The 21,938-nt window shown below is 33.5% G+C and overlaps 1 protein-coding gene across 2 annotated transcripts in view; it reads left to right on the top strand.

Annotated features, from left to right (window-relative positions):
• Positions 1–21,938, top strand: part of LAMA2 (laminin subunit alpha 2) — a 491,254-nt gene that overhangs the window by 102,849 nt on the left and 366,467 nt on the right. For both annotated transcript variants that reach the window (XM_044249160.1, XM_044249149.1), the window contains exons 5-8: positions 2,224–2,313; positions 3,272–3,389; positions 9,677–9,855; positions 15,133–15,232. In XM_044249160.1, the coding sequence (XP_044105095.1) occupies positions 2,224–2,313; positions 3,272–3,389; positions 9,677–9,855; positions 15,133–15,232 (487 nt within the window). The remainder of the gene's footprint in view (positions 1–2,223; positions 2,314–3,271; positions 3,390–9,676; positions 9,856–15,132; positions 15,233–21,938) is intronic.

Here is a 21,938-nt window from a genome sequence, read left to right as displayed (position 1 = left end):
TCTATAAGATAATGTACTCTCATGATTACAAAATGTTATATGCATATTAATTAAAATTTGTATATAGTCCAATACTATCATTGTAAATTATCTTTAAAGATAGGTGGGTAGATTAAAATAATTAATTACCTATATTTACTAAAGTAATAATTGCCTTTTTTCCTACCTAGCACTCACCACATCCCTAGTTTATGTCCCATTCCTGAGAAGCTGCTGTACAACTAAGACATTGTTATAATTCAGCTATAAATCCATAAAGCAAATCCATGCTAAGAGAATATCTACTTTATGACTAGAGGTGAAAGCTGAAATCAGATTATAGAGAGAAATGGAGATCGTGAGACAAAGCACTTAATTCTAGAATGATGCACTTCGTTCTAAAAGGTCTGACTATTCCACCAGTTACAAATGGCTGAACAAGCAGACTGAATATCAAAGGACACCACTTTTCACAGTTCATGAATACCCCTTATGTATATTTTCTTCTCATTACTTAACTTACCCACACCTAACCACTCCATCATCCCAAAAATAACTTTTAAAGTTTGAATATCCCCGTACAACACACATTGGATGTTTTAGTGCCCTGCATTTTCCGAACCTGAAATAATTTTATCTTGCACTACATTTCAGCATATTGTAAATAATCTTATGCAGAAATATTATTTTACTGAAATGTTTAGATTCTTTACATGTTTAAAAAATCACCTTTAATTATCATTTTGACATGACTTAAAAATATACACTGAGGAAGACTGAGTAATTTTGAAGAGAAATTTAATCTTTTCCGACAGTATATCTAATGGAGGAAAAAAAAACCAATGTAAATAAATATGTTCCTTTTATCATCTTTTGCAGAAGGCAGAGGGGGGGTTGGGATGCACATCTATTATTTATAACTTCATTGTACACGAGCCTTTAAAATAGTGCAATAAAATGCAACATAAAAATAAGCTTTTTGAAAGTGCTCAAGTTCAGTAAACACTACATATAAATTTAAATATATAAAAATAGGATATTGAATTTCAGCTCTTCATGACTCAAAAGTGAAGCATTAGGCATTGATATTTAAAGAAAATTTCCCAGTTTTAAAAGCATCTGCAAAATACTATATCAGCTTTCTGACCAAATATCCCTATTCGTATCTATATTATTAAGAGATGAATTTAGTGAAAAGCAGACTTTTGCATTCCTAAATTTCTGGCAAGTTTCATTTCAAGTTCCAGGTCTAAGTATATCAAAAAACAAAAGTGACAAAAAATATTATAAAAGATACTCTATATAAACAACAAAAATAAATAGGAAAAAAAAGAAGTAAATGGAAAAAGGAAATTTGTAGCTAGGGAACTCAGATTTATATTTACCTATTTATTCTTGCTGGGTTTTGTAATGTGAATAATTGGAATAATAGAACTATTTACCACTGAAATGGTTATTTGGATTCTATAAGATAATGTACTCTCATGATTACAAAATGTTATATGCATATTAATTAAAATTTGTATATAGTCCAATACTATCATTGTAAATTATCTTTAAAGATAGGTGGGTAGATTAAAATAATTAAAAACATAACCTTATGTTAATTTCCAATAGGAAAGTAATCATAGGGACTAATTTTAACATAATAATGAAAAAAATAGCAAGTGTCCCTCCCATGTAGTTTACTCCTTATGTTATGTTAAATCAGTCCTGCAGTTCATTACATTTTATTTCCTCTTAATATAGTTAAGAAACGTTTTGTTTTGAGCATGATTTCCTCTAAATATGTTGAGTTTCTTCAAATCCATCGCGTAAGACAGTCCGCATATTGTTAATGAACACTGAGCTTCCTATAATGGCAATAAAGGGAGTTTTCTTTCACAAAAGTGCATAAAACAACTTTTATGAAGAGTAATTGCCCTGACCAACCCCCACCCCGCCGTAAAAACTTGCTCTCAATAGTAAATACTCCAGCACAGACTTTGTATGTCTGTCGGAAGGGAATTTCTCAAATGCCCCCCCACACACACATGTAAATCAGAGGCGGTCTTTCTCTAGGCTCTGATCACAGGGCAAGGAGTTAACTTGATATTTTTGTGAGCCCTCCATTGTTCCCGTTGTTCCCTCTGCTTCAAACTAAGGATGAAAGCAGAAAGTAATGTTTTTAAGCGAATGTTCCCTTTTGTTACTTACACCTTGCAGTCATCTTAACAGGATTTCTCTCTGGATTGCTTTTTGCAGTATTACTACTCGGTCAAGGATATTTCGGTCGGAGGGATGTGCATCTGCTATGGTCATGCCAGGGCTTGTCCGCTTGATCCGGTGACAAATGTATGTATATTTATAGGATACTTAGCAAGATGAAACTCTCAACTGTCAAATGCTTCGTGAGCCGCTTTGCTGACAGGGATGCTGTGAATGGGTGTCAGATCCTCACTTAGACGGTGTAATAGAAAACCATGCCAGGGTGAAATAGAGCCAGCAGTTAGGATGGATAGACTTTGAAGTCAGCCACTACAGTATCAGAAAACGGATTAGTTGGGATTTTTTTGTTGTTGTGTTCTTTTTTTCCCCCAAAAGCCTCCCAAACTGGTCTATTTTGAAACCTCTCTAGCCATGACAGCCTGCTGTATGATTTAGCTTTAGAGGATGCCTGCCATCAGTCAACCTGACCATTTCTTTTAAAAAGTTTTTATCAAAGAAACTAATGCAAACAAATGAAAACTGCGCATGGAAGTAAGTAGGAATGGCCGCGGAACCGGAGGCTGCAGTAGGGCCTGGGCAACAGGGTGCAGAACTGAAGAGCATCTTCAAGAGAGTGATGAAACCACCGGGTCGGAAAATGCTAGAATGCTTTCGGCTTGAATTTTTCATTAATGCCCTTGTATTAAATAAGCACCACCTAAAAAGAAGATGAATGGATATCTGTTTTTCTCAGTCATAAACTGTTAAAATACAAAATCATCTATTGTATATTATAGGGAAGAAACATATTCAGTAGTAAGATCAGTGAGCATAATTACTTATGTAAGGATTTTTTTTTCTCCCTTTAAAACCAGGATACAAATGGTATTTCTCTCAAAGCTGGCTTTCTGACTAATGCGTTATAATGTTACTTCCTAGATCCACTCCTTAGGCTGGTACTTCTTCCTTTCCAGATGGACAGGAGTTTCACATTTTGGCACCTGTGCTCAGAAAAGTTCTCTCTTCCTTCTACCTTCTATGGAAAGCCCTTACTTAATGGTTCCAAAAATACTAAAATTATGATTTCCCCCCAATTTTTGACTAGAAATCCCGCTGTGAGTGTGAGCATAATACATGTGGAGACAGCTGTGATCAGTGCTGTCCAGGATTCCATCAGAAACCTTGGCGAGCTGGGACTTTTCTGACTAAAACAGAATGTGAAGGTATGATCCCTAGAATTCAATGTCTGTTCTTCCTTTTCTGGGACACAGGTAATATAAGCATGTGGTGATTTTAGGTAAGTGCACGTTTCCAGTTAATGTATTTTATTCAAGGCAATAGCTGGTAGGCTCTTTTATCCTATGGTTTTACTCAGTTTTGTTTTGTTTAATTTGATAAAAATTACTAAACACCTAGCCTTTACCACTGTGTGGGAATTACGAGAAATAGATAAAAGCGTAATAAAAGCATACTTTTTACAAAAGTACACTTACTGTCATCAGAGTAAATCTTAAGCTTATAGCATTATATGAACACACACACACACACACACACACACACAGAGTTGACCTCAAATAATATGGAGGTTAGGGATGACAACCCCCACACAGTCAGAAATCTAGGTATAACTTCTGATTCTCCAGAAACTTAATAATTACTAATTATTATCTGCTGTTGATCAAAAGCTTTACCAATAACAGTCAATTAACATGTATTTTATATTTAATATAATGTATAATATACTGTGTTCTTACCATAATACCTAACTTTTTCATATTTTTATATTCCTAGGCTACATGGATCATTTTTAAGTTTTTTAAATGGTCAAAAATCCCCCCAAATTTTTCCAATATATTTATTGAGAAAAGTCTATGTATATGTAGATCCACACAGCTCAAAAACCCATATTGTTTAAGGGTCAACTATGTACACACATACACACACTCCACTAGAAATGCAAATAAACAACAAAACCTACACTATATAGAGACTAATTTTCTTTTTTTTTTTTTAAGATTTTATTTATTTGACAGATGGAGATCACAAGTAGGCAGAGAGGCAGTCAGAGAGAGAGGAGCCCAATGCAGGGCTCGATCCCAGGACCCCAGGACCACGACCTGAGCTGAAGGCAGAGGCTTAACCCACTGAGTCACCCAGGCGCACCAAATTTTCTAATACATTTATATGTTTGTAAAATGGTTCTGAAACCAGTAGAGCTCCAGATTCTTCTGCCTTCTCCCTTTGTAGCTCATTCCCTAGTAAACAGCTCTAGCATACCAATCATCTAATGGAGGAAGAAACAGAGGGGAGAGATTACACCTTTCCAACTAGAACTATATCGTTACCTAAAAGACAAAACAAAAACACTCTGATTCATTAGTTATACTTATTAAAGTATACTTATAAATTATACTTATTAAAGTCTTCCCATTAGCTGGGAAGAATATGAGACTAAAAGGTAACAGAGAAGGCAAAAGAATCAAATTTATAGAAAAATATTTATTTTAATAGTAACAATATTTTAAATGTATGGTTTCTCATTAATAATAATATAAGATACTAATATTAGAAATGACACCAATGATAATCATTAGCATAAACTAGGCTGTAGCAATTATGGGATGGTGACAACCAAGAAAAAAAGCCAGTGATGAAATACAGTAAAACAACTGGCTGTGAAAACACATGTCAACAAACACGCATTCATACTTGAATGTTAGCACTTTTGAAGACAATTGCATATGTCCAGTTTTTTCAGAAGGGAAATACTCAAGAAGTATAGCAGATGACTTTGTAACCTAAAATTGTCAACTGGCCCAGCGTGGTGATAGGGATGTTAGAGACACCTGCGTTCTGGAGATCTGCTCAGGCCAAGATGAGACCTAAAAACAAAGACTTGTGCTGAGCTATAAATACAAAATAACCAAGATGCCCAATTTAGTTGAATTCAAATATTAATATTTTATTGAGTCCTAGCTACATTTTTTTTTTTTACTTTCATAAGTATATATTGCCCCCAAACAGGCTTGGTAGACATTTTAACCTAATACCAATTTTGTATATTTATTAAAAAGAATTTTATCATGTATCATGTGTCAGTTATGGTAGATTCTTAAAACTATTGAATTATAGCAAACATTCATCATAAAATCCCCCCATCATAAAATATTTTCTTTTGAATTTTTAAGATTCTGCATATACTAGTATACTATCAATGTCTTGAGTCCCTCCATTTTCTGTACTCACCTTTTTTGCCCTTTTATAGAAAAGATTTACTTACTTATTTTAGAGATGGGGAGGGGCAGAGGGAGAGAGAGAATGGCAAGGAGACATCGTGCTGGGCACTGAGCCTGATTGAAGGCTCCATCTCACAACCTTGAGATCATGAGCTGAGCCAAAACCAAGAGATGGCACTTAACCAACTGAGCCACCCAGGTGCTCCCTTTTTTTTTGCCTTTTGATTTGTGTCTGCCTGGTTGTGAAGATGTTTTGTTAGAAATCACCCATGCTTACTGAGCTATAGCTGTAGAAATGGGCCACCACCCCCCACTGTGGTAAAAGGAGCATCCAGAGTCCCAGCTTTTGTTTTCTTTGCATATCTCCTACCCCCTTCCTGACCATCCCTCAGGTTCTCCAAAGCTGCTCCCAGTGAAAGCAGACATTCATTCCTAAGAGTGAACTTAAGTGCAATGCCACTCATGTTCTCAAACTTCTTTCAATTTAATTATATTTCTCTTCTTCTGGTGAATATCAGCAATCACAAGTGGGAGTAGCATTTGAGGGCAGGTGTTCTTCCTGTTGCCCCTGAAATTCTCCCACACAGTTCTAATTTTATAAAGTGATCTGCAAAATCCTTTAGTACATCCACTTGTGTATGTGTGTTTACACAAGGAAACAAAAAGTTTAGCTTAAATTTGTGAGGAACAGGGATGGGTAAAGCAATACAAAAGCACATCACCACTAATTACTATATATATAATTTTAAATAGTGGAATTATGAAACAATCATCTTTTCTCATGGAACAGATGGAAGGCGGTATTTCCAAATTAAAAAAAAAAAAAAAAAGTTGGGGCGCCTGGGTGGCTCAGTGGGTTAAAGCCTCTGCCTTGGGCTCTGGTCGTGATCCCAGGGTCCTGGGATCGAGGCCTGCGTCTGGCTCTCTGCTCAGCAGGGAGCCTGCTTCCTCCTCTCGCTCTCTCTCTCTGCCTGCCTCTCTGCCTGCTTGTGATCTCTGTCTGTCAAATAAATAAATAAAATCTTAAAAAAAAAAAAAAAGGTTTTCTTTTTGTCCACAAATTGGACACAAGAATCCAAACCTTAGAACCTTGCATAAATATCATGTTTTTGGCAATGCATACATTCCTAAAAGCTTATATGAAAATTTTCTTTTCCAAGTTGAATTGTGTTCCAATCACCTTAAGATATAGAAAACCCCTTCTGTAACATGACAAATCCTTCTATGAAATGAATAATTACCTATTAATTCATTTGAGTTTAATTTGGATTTTCATCAATCTGGCTTACTGAAGGCAGTATATATCTCTAAAAAGCAAAGAATATTTCTTCCCTTGCTAAGCCTATACTAAAGACCATTTCTATCATGTGTCTTAGTTATTCTGTGAAATAGCAAACTGCTGATGGCAGAGTGGAAAATTGCTCTTTGTGACTGGGAACCATCCGTGTTCTCTAAGGCTATGCATAGGGAACTTTGCAGGTGCAGTGCCTTTAAAAGAGCCATGGGAGCTGTAGGCAGAGGGCCCTGGCATGGAATGTGAAAAGCAGGGCTCCCCAAGCATCCGTGTTTTACCTACTTAGCTCACAGTTATAAATACTAAATCTAAATAATGTGTGAATCAATTTGCATTCCTCTATATTTCCCTTTACTTACACTGGAAGCAGAAATCTTGTCTGTTTCTTGCAATATATTTTTACAACAGGATTTGTAAGAATTCTTGTTATTGTCCTAAAGGTATAAAACCGCTTATAATACTTAGAGATTTATATTTATGACTATAGGTTCCCTAGAAAAAAGTTTGAAAACTTTCCATCAGTATAGCAAGAATCCTATATTCTAAACCAAAGTCAATAGACCAGGGAAAGTATTTGCTACAAACAAGACAAGGAGATAGTATTCTTACTATATTAAGATGTCTTCTATAGCAATAAGAAAGAATTAAAAAAAGAGAGAGATAATTCAATAAACTGGTTAAAAATGAGCAAAGATTCAAACAGGAAAAGAAAAGACTTAAAACCATCTAAAGAGATTCTCACACTTACTCATAATAAAAGAAGTACCAATTAAAACAATGAAAATACTCTTTTCAATTTGGCAAAACTTACCATTCATTCACATAACAAATACCTGAATGCTTACTATGTCCAGGAACAAATAAAGAGGGTTGATAATACATAGTGTTGGTGAGGCTACGGTTGAATTTTTATCATATCTGTTGGAAGGAAAGTAATCTGACATCACATTTTTGGAGGGAAATTTTTCAAGTTAATTGAAGTTGAAATTTGACTTGAAATTACACTTGTAGGAATTTAGCCTAGAGATGTGGTTGTATAGTAGCAGGACTATTTCTCGTGTCCCAGCCATTCCACTGGGTGTTTTGCACTCTCACAACATCCAGAAAAGGGAAGCATAAAAATGTCACCAAGTGGGGCACCTGGGTGTCTCAGTAGGTTAAGCATCTGCCTTTGGCTCAGGTCATGATCCCAGGGTCTGGGATTGAGCCGCATGTTGGGCACTCTGCACGTTGGGCTCTCTACCCAGGGGGGAGCCTATTTCTCCCTCTCCCTTTGCCTGCCACTCCCCCTGCTTGTGCTCTCTCTCTCTCTGTCAAATAAATAAATAAATCTTTAAAAAAAAAAATGACACCAGGATTTAAATTTTCTTCTCAGAGTCGCTCAGCTGGCAAATGGGAATCGGTATGACATTAGAACCCCCAGTCTTTCCCTACCTCCTTGGGCTCCTATTACCTACTCAGTGTTACTTATAAAAGAGAAATCTGGAAACAATATAATTACCCATTAATAGGGTATTAAACACCCCATTCAAGAAGTACCCTGTGTAGCCATGTAGGAAACATGCTAATAGAGAAAGAGCTATACTTTTTACTGTTAGTAAAATTTGGGAATAGTTCAGAACAGTTTACAAATGTTTCCCTTTGTGGGGTGGGAGAGACTAAGCTGTGTGCCCCACACATAAACCTGTATACACACATGCGCCCCTCCACACACGTATGTGGAAGTCATGTAAGAACACCTGAGAAACTCCGCATCTGTGGAAGGAGAGTCTGCATATTTTTTTCCCTAGTACCCATCCTAAAATAAATTTTACCCATTTATTTTAAAGCCTTACCCAATTCTTTCTGGGGGGATAATTTTTTCACATCTCTAAACTCCTATAATATGACATGAAACAGAGAAGGAGGAAGAAGAGAAGGGGATTGGAAGACAAGGAGGATCAAGGGGAAAGGGTATTGGAAAAATCAATTAAGAACTTATTTACAAGGCATTGTGTTAATGATTCTGCAGGCATTTTCTCACTTAGTGCTTTTAAATATTCCAATCTGGCAATTACCGTTGGCCTCTCCATGTTTCGGGAAACAGAGCCTTAGTGAAATTAAGAAGTTCCCTATATCACATGACTAAGTACCAGATAGCCATGACTGGTGCAACACAGTGTGATCTCAGGCACTAAGCAAACTGGCTCTCATTTTGCCCTGGTTCCTTGGCACTTATGATAGAGTTCATCTCTCTTATCAGATAGAACTTGAAGGAATTTGCCAGTGTTAGTCCTGTAGACTCAGGAGCCTGAATTCAGAGTGAGGTTGGCAAGACTGATTTGGTTAGTCTATAATTAGTTCACTTCTGTCTCCGTCCCTGGTAGATGAAAAGAGGTTAATATGAGCCCCTAACTGAGAAAGCTATTTTGAGAATTAAAATCTATGGCAATAGATATAAAACACTTAAAACAGAATGTAGAATATAAAAAAAAATCCCAAGGTTTAGTTATCATCAGAAGTGTAAAAAAGCAAATGTGTCGTAAGTGTCCTTTTTTACCCATAGGATCTAACACTGAGATTCACATATAATAATTACCCATTGCAGATTACCTGGATTTTAATCATTCAGTGCCATAGGTCAATAATTTCTTATTTGTTATAATAGGAAATTACTGGTTGAACCATGAGGAATTTCAGTTTTATAAGATAAAGTCAGTCAAATATCGGCAATTTCATATGATTCAGCTTAATTTATAGGTTTTAATTATTTCAAGTTCTATTAAAAGGTATGAATTTATTAATACATTCAATAAACCCAAATACTTTCTGGATACTTTATATATATATATATATATATATATATATATATATATATATACATACACTAATGCAACATAATTTCTCATAGAATATAAAAATGTTATATAACAGAAAATGATTTTTCAGTAAATATGAAACCTGAAATTAATGTTTATGAATTTATTTTTCCCTAATGCAGCATGCAATTGTCATGGGAAAGCTGAAGAATGCTACTATGATGAAAATGTTGCCAGAAGAAATCTGAGTTTAAATATACATGGAAAGTACATTGGAGGGGGTGTGTGTATTAACTGCACTCAAAACACTGCTGGTATAAACTGTGAGACATGCATTGATGGTTTCTTCAGACCCAAAGGGGTAAAGTATGCTTTTTCTTTCATAAAGTGTTATTTTTGGCCTTTTCATACAGAGATGTATTATATAGAAAAATAATTTTGAAAGCTTCTTCTCTTAACAGTTTGACTGCAAATCTGAGAGGTGACTAGGAATGTTTCAGAATGGAAACTGGATAAATCTTTGAGGATGTGGAATAAAACATTTCCATCTCTCTAGAAAGTTCTGTTGTGCCCCATTCCTGTCAATCCTCACCCCTTGGCAAACTGATTGTTAGAACGTTAAATTAGTTTTGCCTCTTAGTGAATTTCATGAAAATGAAATCATAAAATGAATATAATTTTGTTTTCTTTCTTTCACTCAGTATAACATTTAAAGAGTTATCCATAGTGGGTGCATCTGTAGTTCTTTTTTTAAAAAAAAATAGTACTGAGCTTATTATTCATTTGCGTGAACGTACTACAATTTTTAATCCATTCTGTTGGTAGGTATTTGTGTCATTTTCAGTTTCTGGCTAGCTCCTATAACACTGCTTATATTAAATAAAATATGACCACAGAAAGACATATTTTATGTAAGCGTGTTTGTGGTCAAGTTTTATTTACCTTGCTTGCATAAGTATCTAGGGATAGAATACTTGTTTTATAGGATATTAATATATCTTTATATGACTTTATAAGAAACTGCCAACATTTTGGCTAAATAAGTAACAGTATTTTACCTATTCACCAAAAATGTGTGAGTTCCAGTTCTTCCATATAATTTTTGATATATGTTTTTTTTTTAAAGATTTTATTTATTTATTTGACAGAGAGAGATTACCAGTAGGCAGAGAGGCAGGTAGAGAGAGAAGGAGGAGGAAGCAGGCTCCCTGCTGAGCAGAGAGCCTGATGCGGGACTCGATCCCAGGACCCCGAGATCATGACCCAAGCCGAAGGCAGCGGCTTAACCCACTAAGCCGCCCAGGCGCCCTAATTTTTGATATTTGGTATAGGACTGTCTTTCTTGTTAGCAATTCTAGTGGGTACAGCATGTGTGGAGAGTGGGTATTTGGCAATCATCAATCATTCCCATCAATGCTTGGTGCTACCACAGATCTTCTATTATAACCTTACAGCTGATCCCATTTTGCGTGTAATTTCCTGTTAAGTGCTTATTGTCTATTCCTATATCTTGTATTGTGAGCTTTCCCTTCAAGCCAAAGTATTTTTTTTTTAATTCCAGAAACATTATAATTTTAGCTTTCAGATCTATGCCCCATCTCAAGTAGATCTTTGGATGTGGTATGAAACTGTGATTGAGATCCACATGGTTAATGTTGTTCCAGAACCATTTTTTAAGTTCCTTGTTTTCCTCTTCCTTTCTCTCTCTTTCTTTTCCTCCCTCCCTTTCTTCCTTCCCTCTCTCTCTCTCTCCATTTCTTTCTTTATTTTTTTCTTCTTTCTTTCTTTCTGAGACAGAGAGAACAAGCAGGGGAAGAAGCAGGCTCCATTGGTCTAAGAGACCAATGCAGGACTCTATTCCAGGGTCCTGGAATCATGACCTGAGTTGAAGGCAGACACTTAACCCACTGAGTCACCCAGGCATCCTCCCGCCTTTTTTTAAAAAGATTTTTACTTACTTATTTATTTATTTATTTATGATTTTATTTTTATTTATTTATTTGTTTATTTTAAAAGATTTTATGTTCTTTTTCTCCTTTAAATTGCTTTGAGGCAGGGCACCTGTGCTCGCTTGCTCTCTCAAATAAATAAGTAAAATCTTGAGAAATAAATAAATTGTTTTGAGGCATTTGTTGCAAATCATGTGGTTTGATCAGGTGGGTCAGATTCTGGAGCCCTAGATCTGTCCCATGACAGATCTATGTCCCATGTTTGTCCATCCTTGTATTAATAGCATGGTATCTTGACGAATTTACCTTGAATAAGTCTTGAATTCAGAAACATAAGTACACTAACTTTAGTCTTCCTTTTGAAGATTATTTCGGATCACAATTTCTTTTCATATTCATGTACAAATCAATGACAGAAATATTAGTTGAGAGTCTTATATAGAATCTAAATTCAAGTATGGAGAGAACACTAATATTGAGTCTTGTAATCAATGAACATAGTATGTCTCTCCGATTATTTATATGTCCTTTAAATATTCATAGCAGTGTTTTTAGTACAGAGATCTTGCATGTCTTTTGTTAGTTCTCAGTGTATTATAAAAAATAATTTTAAAATTGTTTAATGTTATTATCAAGATTTTCAAATATTGATGTTATATCCCATACCTGAGTTCCTTTATTTGTCCTAGTGATTTTAAGCTAGATTATTTATAGGCTTGCTTTACGCTGTGTTAGGACAGATTAACAGTAAACTCAAGGTGGTTGTCTAATCTTGGCTAACTTGGTAGACAACTCCAATCTCTGTTTACTTGATGGGATACAGACTGGAAAACTCTACTTCATCATTGAGCTTTCTAGCTGTTACTTTTTGCTGGATTATTTGGAGTCTACTGAATGGATGTAAGATTAAGGGATCAGTTAAGCATTTGAAGGGTGTCGATATGCAGATTCTGGTGCTCCCCATCTTTGAACATAGATCTCAACTAATTTTTTTTTTTCAAACTCAAATTTGTCTAGGTTCTGCCTGCTTTTGATTAATATTCCAGGCCCTTAAATATTTTACTTTCATTATTTTATCCAGAATTAATAATTATCTGAGAGTAGATTAGACCATACAAGACACTGCCATGATCAAACCTGGAGACATCATATTTTTATTACAAGAAATTAAGTGAATTGGAGCCTAGATTATGGGGTTTTAATACTTATAAAAATAATTTTGTGGGGTGCCTGGGTGGCTCAGTGGGTTAAAGCCTCTGCCTTCAGCTCAGGTCATGATCTCAGGGTCCTGGGATCGAGCCCCACATCGGGCTCTCTGCTCAGCAGGGAGCCTGCTTCCTCCTTCACTCTCTGCCTGCCTCTCTGCCTACTTGTGATCTCTGTCTGTCAAATGGATAAATAAAATCTTTTAAAAATAATAATAATAATTTTGCTACACTATATGTTAAAGATTTAAATCACTCAAGTGCCAAATATTTGGGTAGAAGTCCATTTCATTTTTTTAAAAGTTTTATTTATTTATTTGAGAGAAAGATAGAGCTCCTGAGAAGAAGGGGCAGAGGGAATACGAGAGAAGCAGACTCCCCACTGAGCATGGTGCCAACACAAGACTGATGATATCATGACCTGACCTGAAATCAAGAGTTGGACGTTCAACCGACTGAGCCTCCCAAGGGCCCCAAAAGTCCATTTCATTTTTAAAGATAAAAAAAGAAAAATTTTTTGCATTGAGGTTTTCAGATAAATAACATCTCTACAATATTTTAAAAGTTATTGTTCTGAAATTTGATTTAAGATTTACTTACTAAATCCATATACTTAATATTTAAATCAAATATATATAATGTATTGTTCATTTTGAGTAATCTAAATTATTTTAATTGTTATTTTAATAAATATTTAATAAAATTATTTTAATAAATTTAAAAATCATGTGCAAAGTTGATATATTTATAGGATCTCATGTTAGAAGATTTCCTGGTCAGCAATCTGGCAAGTTTCCCCAGTTACCACAAAGAGAGATAATCAATTAGGGGACTTTGATTTACCCAAGCTTATCACTGGAATCATAAATCATATTTATTACAGCCAAGTTTCATTGAAAAGAATTTTTTTTTTATTTTAACCCACAGAGGGTTTTTTTTTTCATTTTTTGTTTTCATGTCTTAGTGTTTTGTTTTGTTTTGTTTTTTTCTAGTAGGAGAGCCCTTCTGCCATCCCTACTCTGAAACTGTTACTCATACTTCAAGCTTCAGTCTAAATTTCACTTCCTGTGAAACATTGTTGACTTCATTGTGTTGTGTTATTGTGCCCTAATGCTCTGTTTGTATGTCTGTTTTATCATGCACATTCTACTTAATCAGTGTCTTCCAAGCTTGTTATTCCTGTATGCTTATTTAAAGCAGACACCAGGCATTACCTATCTGTGCTTTGTGCAGTTCTTACTTCATAATGGGGAATGAATAAATGTATCTTTAAAATGATTATTTTAAAACTGATCTATGAATATAGTTGATTGATATTCTATCAGAAATGTAAATAACTCTAGTTATAACACTTTGATTTATATTAGTAAACAAGTTTCCATTTCTAAATGAAGCATAGATATATACATATGTCTGGCTACGTTTTATGGGGGAAGTGTATATATTTATGTGAATAGACTTATTTATATGTAGAGAGAGACAGAGAGAGAGCATGTGCACAGTATTTAGGTATACCCTAGGCAAATGCTTTTTTTTTTTCCTTCTTATCCTATTGCATCTAGAAACCAAGTGTTGTAATTACAGCATATTTTCACAGTCTAGGTTTGTTTAATTAAAATATTTTAGCATTAAAATTAGTTGTATTGAATAATAAATCTGAGGAATCTTATCAGAACATTTATTTGTTCTTCCTTTTAATTTTAGCTTAAGAATGTTACTATAGTTTTTACTGATATCCTCATATCACAAGGAAGTAGAGAAGTTAAATGAGGCCATGTAGTCAGCACCCACACTGAGATACGAGCTCACATTTTTCTAATTGTGGAGACGGTACATTGTGTGCCCTTGGCTGACGCTGCCTCTCAGGAAGCCAAATGGTTAATTTGCCTACTTAATATTATCTTTTTTTTCAGCACCAAATATAAATTTCTGTTTAGTCAGTCACATCATAATCAACATGAACAAACTTCCTAAAAAGTAAATTTGGGGAAATTACTAATTTTGAACTGTGGTATAAGAAAAGAAAAACATACACAAAAAACAATCAGAAGAATTTTGTTAAGGAATATATATATTAGAGACTATCAAATTTTTTTGTTTATTATAATGATACCATGATTATAAAAAAAAAGATGCATCCTGAAATGTCTAAGGTTTAAAGTACTCTATCTGAAGTTTTCTTTAAACTTCAGCAAAGAATGAAAAATCATGAAACTCATATGGCCGAATCTTGAGAATTCCTGAATATAGGTAGCAAATAAATACAAGTGTATTTTACTATCTGTTTTAGGTTTGTGGCTCTATTTAGAAGAAGGGATTTTAGAAATTGCAAATATATATTGAAGATAATTTCCTATACTGTTTTCTCCATATAATTTATTATTATGTATTATTAAATTTATTTTGTCCTTAAAAGTTTGCCAAATTAAAAAATACTTGTGTTTTTATTACATTTGACTAAGAGCCCTTTAATATTCTTGTTAGGTATCTCCAAATTATCCAAGACCATGCCAGCCATGCCATTGTGATCCAATTGGTTCCTTAAATGAAGTCTGTGTGAAGGATGAAAAACACGCTCGACGAGGTAAGAGCAAGAACAAAGAACTGTTGTTCTGATAAAAGGACAATGAAAAGCCAGATATGATTATTTTTAGGGTAATATTTTACAGTAAATTTTACTTAGTAATTTTATTCTCATATCTATCAATGTTCCCTCCAGGAAGCAGTTTTTTATTCATCTCAATAATTATTTCCTGTAAATTAATTACAACTAATTAATTATGCTTTAAAAGCAAAAAGAGTTGAATAATTTATTTTGCATTATAAGCATATGTGTGTATATTCATAGTGTATATTCATATATATATATTTATATAGCTATGCTTGTCTATCTTCTGGTTAATCAGAAATCTGTGATATATGTAGTTTTTTAGTATCTCGTTATTTATTGAATTGTTTATTGTAGTTTCTGTGGTTTCTAGTGTGAAAAGACAGCATTCACTGAGGGATGTATGTGTTGCAGGGGAAGGAGAGAACAGACTTCTTACACTGAGATGTAGTCCATAGTACAGAAAGCAAAACGTGTACATAAAGGACTAAAAATAGGTAGTTGTCATAAGTTAATGAAGGGAAAGAAGCTGATAGAAATTTAAGCCAAATACTTTCTTTTAGGATTGAACTCATGATGCAGTCCAAACATTGAAGAATCAAATGCCAAAATAACTCCTTGATAAAAAATGTCAAGGAGCTATGTCCAGGAGAGTTGCTTGCCAAAGTTAAGTAGAACATTAGGACATATCTGAAACAGTTTTTTTATATCGCTAAGAGTGGATTCTTCTCTTGGGAAAAACTAAAATAAATCATGGTTACAATATAGGGTTTTTCCTCCAATGGCTTTCAAGTTAAAACACTGGCAATGTTTCTTTGGCATGGCGTAGCTTACCTACTTTCTTTATAAAATGATAAGATTAGCAACCTAAGCCCTACAGTCTTAAATCTTAAAAGATTAAAACTCTGATTATTTTAAATCTCAAATGGTGAATTATTGAGGTCGTTTTTCATTTTATAGCTCCTTATCTTTTTGTAGTAACAACTAAATCATGTTATTTTCAGTAATGTCTTTTAACTTTTTTCTGTACTTATTTTTTTTTACTTTTTTTACTTTGTAAAGAAGTATATTATTTTTGAAAAACTGATAAAATATTGAAAGGTAGAAAAATAAGCATACAATGCAGTGGTAATTCATTATAAATACTCTTATTAACATGTTTATGCTAATTTCACATGAGTTTTTCCCCAAACTATTGAGTATTTTTCTGAAATCTGGTTTTAACACCTGAATCATTATTATGTGGACATACCATAATTTATTTACCCACTCAACTTTATATAGCTATTGATATTGTTTCTAATTTTGTTTATTGTAACCAATATTTTAGTGAGGATTTTTGTGTATAAATATTTTTCAATTATTACAAAAACCATACATAGTAAAAACAAAGTTTAACAGTAGGGAAGAGAATAAAATAAATAGCAATAGTATCCTCTTCGATTTATTCATCCCACAATCTCATTTTCAAATTTAACCACATTGGGCCATTTCTTCTATTAAGTTCTGGAAAAACACATCTTCCAGACAATATCTAAATAATATTCTTAGTACTTTCATCACCATTAAATATTGCCCACTGACTCTCCATCTTAAAAAGAAATGTTTCATTCATTCATTCATTGATTCATTCATTCCTTTTCTCCACTATTTAGTCATTTTTCTTAAGTACGGTATATTTATCATGTTAAATAAAAAGTTTAAGTTATGATTTTATGATTTTATGATCCACTAAATTTAGATTCCTCTTTTGAGGTCCTACTAGGTGCAAGTCCCTATACTCTCCACTGGTCTTCCAACTCACTTGACAATGTCTGCCAATTGCATCTTTATCTTTTCAAAAATCATAGTTATATTTAATTTGAGACCTAATTCTTCTAATTTTAAAATTGAAATGTAAGAATCAAAATTTATAATTAGATATATATTACTCAATATAGACCTGAGTTACCAAATTAGACACATTTCCCATGATACATTTTTATCTTCATGTTTAGCTTGGTGATTTCTTAGGAAAGAGTCTAAGTTACAGTGTAATGCTTTGGTCTTCTTAGTATGAGTAACCAGATAGTGGGAAATGGTATTTTATGACATTAACTTGATTACTAAAAAACTGATTACTTTTGGTTTAAGGTGATTTCCCCCCCAAAGATTTGTAAGAGTGCTTTAAATATGAAAAACAACTGTATGTTAAATTTGTTACAAACATTCCAGATTTTGTGTCTCACTAGTGTTAAGATTATTTTATAAATGAAACTTTAAAATGTTTTATATAATCACCTATTACAACTTAAAGAACTTTAGTTATAAAACATTATGCCAAGATTATTGTTTTAATATTTTAATTGAATTTTTGATATGCCTTTAGAATTCTAAAACTCTCATCTATTCCAAGATCAGACAGATGTATTCATTTTCTTAATTCTTATTATTTCACTTTTTTAAACTTAGTTTCTTAATCAGTATGGAATTTATTTGGCATATTTTATAAAGAAAGTTTCTAGCTATATTTTGTTTTTCCAGTAGTCTCTTCAAAATGATCTATATTTAATACAATTTTTTTCATTAAACATATTAAGTATATTTATTTTATATTCTGTATCTTTTAGCAGCATTCTCTGCTGCTAAATATATATATAGGTATATATATATATATATACCTATATAAGCCTAATCCTGGGGGCTGATTTTTCTTCTAATTTATTCATTGGGGCTCTATTTTCTTGTGTGTTTGATGATTTTGTGTGTGTGTTTGTGAGTACACATACATGCACATACTCATGCATGTCTGTGTAAAGGTTCTAGTTTATCCTTTTAGGATCCTTGAGTTTGTATAATCTCTGATACTATCTTCTAACTTGAGTAGTACCTACAACTTTTCTTTCGTTCCATAAAGACATGCTCAGTTAATTAGTCAGTCAAATCCAGGAAAGGATACTGGCTAAGAGATAACTTATTTCTTTAGAATATCCTCTCTCTCTCTCTCTCTCTCTTTTAAATTTTGTAGTTTATTGTAATTTTGTAATAAGGAGTTTCCTTATTTTCAACCAGCACAGTCATTCTGTCTGTCTGTCTCTCTTTCTGTCTGTAACTTTATCCTGTGTTGTCATATATTCTGAACAAGAGGGGATGTTTGGGCATCTAGTTCACAATATTACAACGTTACAACATATAGGATGTTAAGATAGACATTGTCGTTATATGGAATACATCTACACTCAGTCTTAATGGGGATTTTAACACAAGAAGTGAATGTTAATTTCTTGGAATGCTTTTCAGCCTTTATTGAAATTACTAGATTTCTTTTTCATTTGATTTATGAATATAATATGTTAAAATATATTTTTAATATGAAACAATATTTAAATTAACAGAATAAAATCTTCTTGGTCCTTATGGAAAATCCTTTTAATGTACTTTAGGATTCAGTTTGGTGTTTATTTTATTTAGGATTTGTTCATCTGAATTCATATGTAAATTGGTTTTGTCTAGGACATCTGCTAGCTGTGCTATCTTGGCAAACAAATTAATTTCTCTGTGCCTTAGTTTTCTCATCTGTAAAATGGGAAACATTATAGTACTTATCTCATTTTGAGGTTTTGAGTATTAACTAAATTAACCCATGTATCATATATAGTGCTAAGCGTAATAACTAGCATAAAATGAGTGCCATTTAATTATAAGCTGTTATTAGGTTTATTTAGGGCTACCTTAGTTAGATTTTGATACTAAGTTTTACTAGTTTCATAAACTAAATTACATAGCCCTCCATGTTTTAGATACTCTGTTAGAGTTTCAAGCTTTGAAAACACTGTAAAAACTAACTGCTACTAAAATACTTTTATGATAATCTTTGACCATTTGTCCTCTTTTGATATCTTTGATTATTTTTAAGTTCTCTTTTACCTTATTTTCTTTGTTTATTTTTCAAATCTTCCTTCTTTCCTGTGGTATTCATTTGTTTTTCTCTTTTTTTTCTTATAATTACATGGATTAAATTTTAATTTATTCACATTTTTAATGTATTTAACCTTTGGTTACTGTTCTTTTTTATATCTCATAAACATTAAGTTCTTTTCTTACTGCTGTTTTATATATACTTAGAAAACTATTTAATCACAATTGAAGTCTTTATTTCTCTTTCACTCAAGAGTTAAAAGGGGAAATATTTTTCATTTTTAGAGTGGTGGAATTTTGTATAAGACTTTATTATCATGGTTGATATTTCATATTACCTCAATCCTAATTTATAATGACTTTTATTACACATACAGAAATAGTAATTTATGTTAAGAAAAGTAGACATAGATTACTTCTGCTTTGGGAAATTGAGCATTTTTGTAGATTAATGAACTACAATAAGTATATATATACAATATGATGTGTAATTCAACAATAGTAGATGATTCATGTTTTTCTATGTCTTTTTTTTCTAATTCATCTATAAATATTAGAAAGGAATAGGTTAATGTCATTCTCAGCCACTAATTTTTGGCCACTTTCTCTTTGAGCCCTCAAATCTTTTGTTGTCTATCTATATATTTTTGTACTTAAAATTAGTGTTCTTATGGAGTATGAATATAATATCTTAAGTCGTGTTTTTTATTTTATTGTCATCATTGTAAAATGAGGTCTTGTCCAAATGAATCTATTTTTTTTTAAAGATTTTATTTATTTTTGAGAGATAGAGAGCATTAGCACAGGGTTGAAGGGGAGAGGGGCAGAGGGAGAAGGAGAAGAAGACACCCCACTTAGCAGGGATCCTGCCCTGGGGCTCAATCCCAGGTCCCTGGGATCATGACCCTAGTCAAAGGAAGACAATTAACCTACTGAGCCACCCAGGAGCCCCTTAGTGAATTTGTTTTCATTGGATTCTACATTGTTCATTACTAATATTACAACTCTATATGCTTTCCTAATGTAGATTTACATTCCTTTTTTTTAAAAAACTTTCTTACCATTTTGCATATCTCTTCTAAACATTATACACACATAGTTTTTGTTTTGTTTTTTATTTAAATTATTTTTATTAACATATAATGTATTATTTGTCCCAGGGATACAGATCTGTGAATCATCAGGCTTACACATTTCACAGCACTCACCATATTACACACCATCTCCAATGTCCATAACCTAACTACCCTCTCCCTATCTCCCCACCCCCAGCAACCCTCAGTTTGTTTTGTGAGATTAAGAGTCTCTTGTGGTTTGTCTCCCTCCTGATCCCATCTTATTTCATTTTTTCCTTCCCTACTCCCTATCAACCCTGCTCTGCCTCTCAAATTCCTCATATCAGAGAGATCATATGATAATTGTTTTTCTCTGATTGACTTATTTCGCTCAGCATAATACCCTCTACTTCTATACATGTCATTGCAAATGACAAGATTTCATTTCATTTGATGGCTGCATAGTATTCCATTGTATATATATACCACATCTTCTTTATCCATTCATATGTTGATGGACATCTAGGTTCTTTCCATAGTTTGACATCAAGTTTCTTTCCATACTTTCCATAGTTGTAGACATTGCTGCTATGAACAATCGGGTGCATCTGCCCTTCAGGTCACTACATTTGTATCTTTAGGATAAATACCCAGTAGTGCAAAGGCTGTGTTGTAGGGTATCTCTATCTTCAACTTTTTGAGGAACGTCCAGCTATTTTCGAGAGTGGCTGCACCAGCTTGCATTCCCACCAACAGCGTAGAAGGATTCCTCTTTCTCCTCATCCTCTCCAACATCTGTCATTTCCTGACTCGTTGAAATTTTAGCCATTCTGACTGGTGTGAAGTGGAATCTCATTGTGGTTTTGATTTGTATTTTTCTGATGCCGAGTGATGTGGAGCACTTTTTCATATGTCCGTTGCCCATCTGGATGTCTTCTTTGCAGAAACGTCTGTTCATGTCCTTTGCCCATTTCTTGATTGGATTATTTGTTCTTTGGGTGTTGAATTTGGTAAGTTCTTTCTAGATTTTGAATACTCACCCTTTATCTGATATGTCATTTGCTAATATCTTCTTCTATTCTGTCAGTTATCTTTTGCTTTTGTTGACTGTTTCCTTTGCTTTGCAAAAGCTTTTGATCTTGATGAAGTTCCAGTAGTTCATTTTTGACCTTGCTTCTCTTGCCTCTGGGGATGTGTCTAGGAAGAAGTTGCTGCATCTGAGGTAGAAGAGGTTGCTGCCTGTGTTCTTCTCAAAGATTTTCATGGATTCCTGTTTCACATTGAGGTCTTTCATCCATTTTGAGTCCATTTTTGTGTGTGGTGTAAGAAAATAGTCTAGTTTCATTCTTCTCCATGTGGCTGTCTAATTTTCCCAACACCATTTGTTGAAGAGACTGTCTTTTTTCCATTGGACATTCTTTACTGCTTTGTTGAAGATTAGTTGACCATAGAGTTGAGGGTCTATTCCTGGGCACTCTATTCTGTTCCACTAATCTATGTGTCTATTTTTGTGCCAGTACCATACTGCCTTGATGATGACAGCTTTGTAACAGAGCTTAAAGTCTAGAATTGTGATGCCACCAACTTTGGCTTTCTTTTTCAACATTCCTCTGGCTATTCAAGGTCTTTTCTAGTTTCATATAAATTTTAGTATTATTTGTTCCACTTCTTTGAAAAAAATGGATGAGATTTTGATAGGGATTATATTAAATGTGTAGATTGCTTTAGGT

Source organism: Neovison vison, chromosome 1 (genome assembly GCF_020171115.1).
Source record: "Neovison vison isolate M4711 chromosome 1, ASM_NN_V1, whole genome shotgun sequence".
NCBI lineage: Eukaryota > Metazoa > Chordata > Mammalia > Carnivora > Mustelidae > Neogale > Neogale vison.
This window is presented reverse-complemented; position numbering and strand designations above follow the sequence as displayed.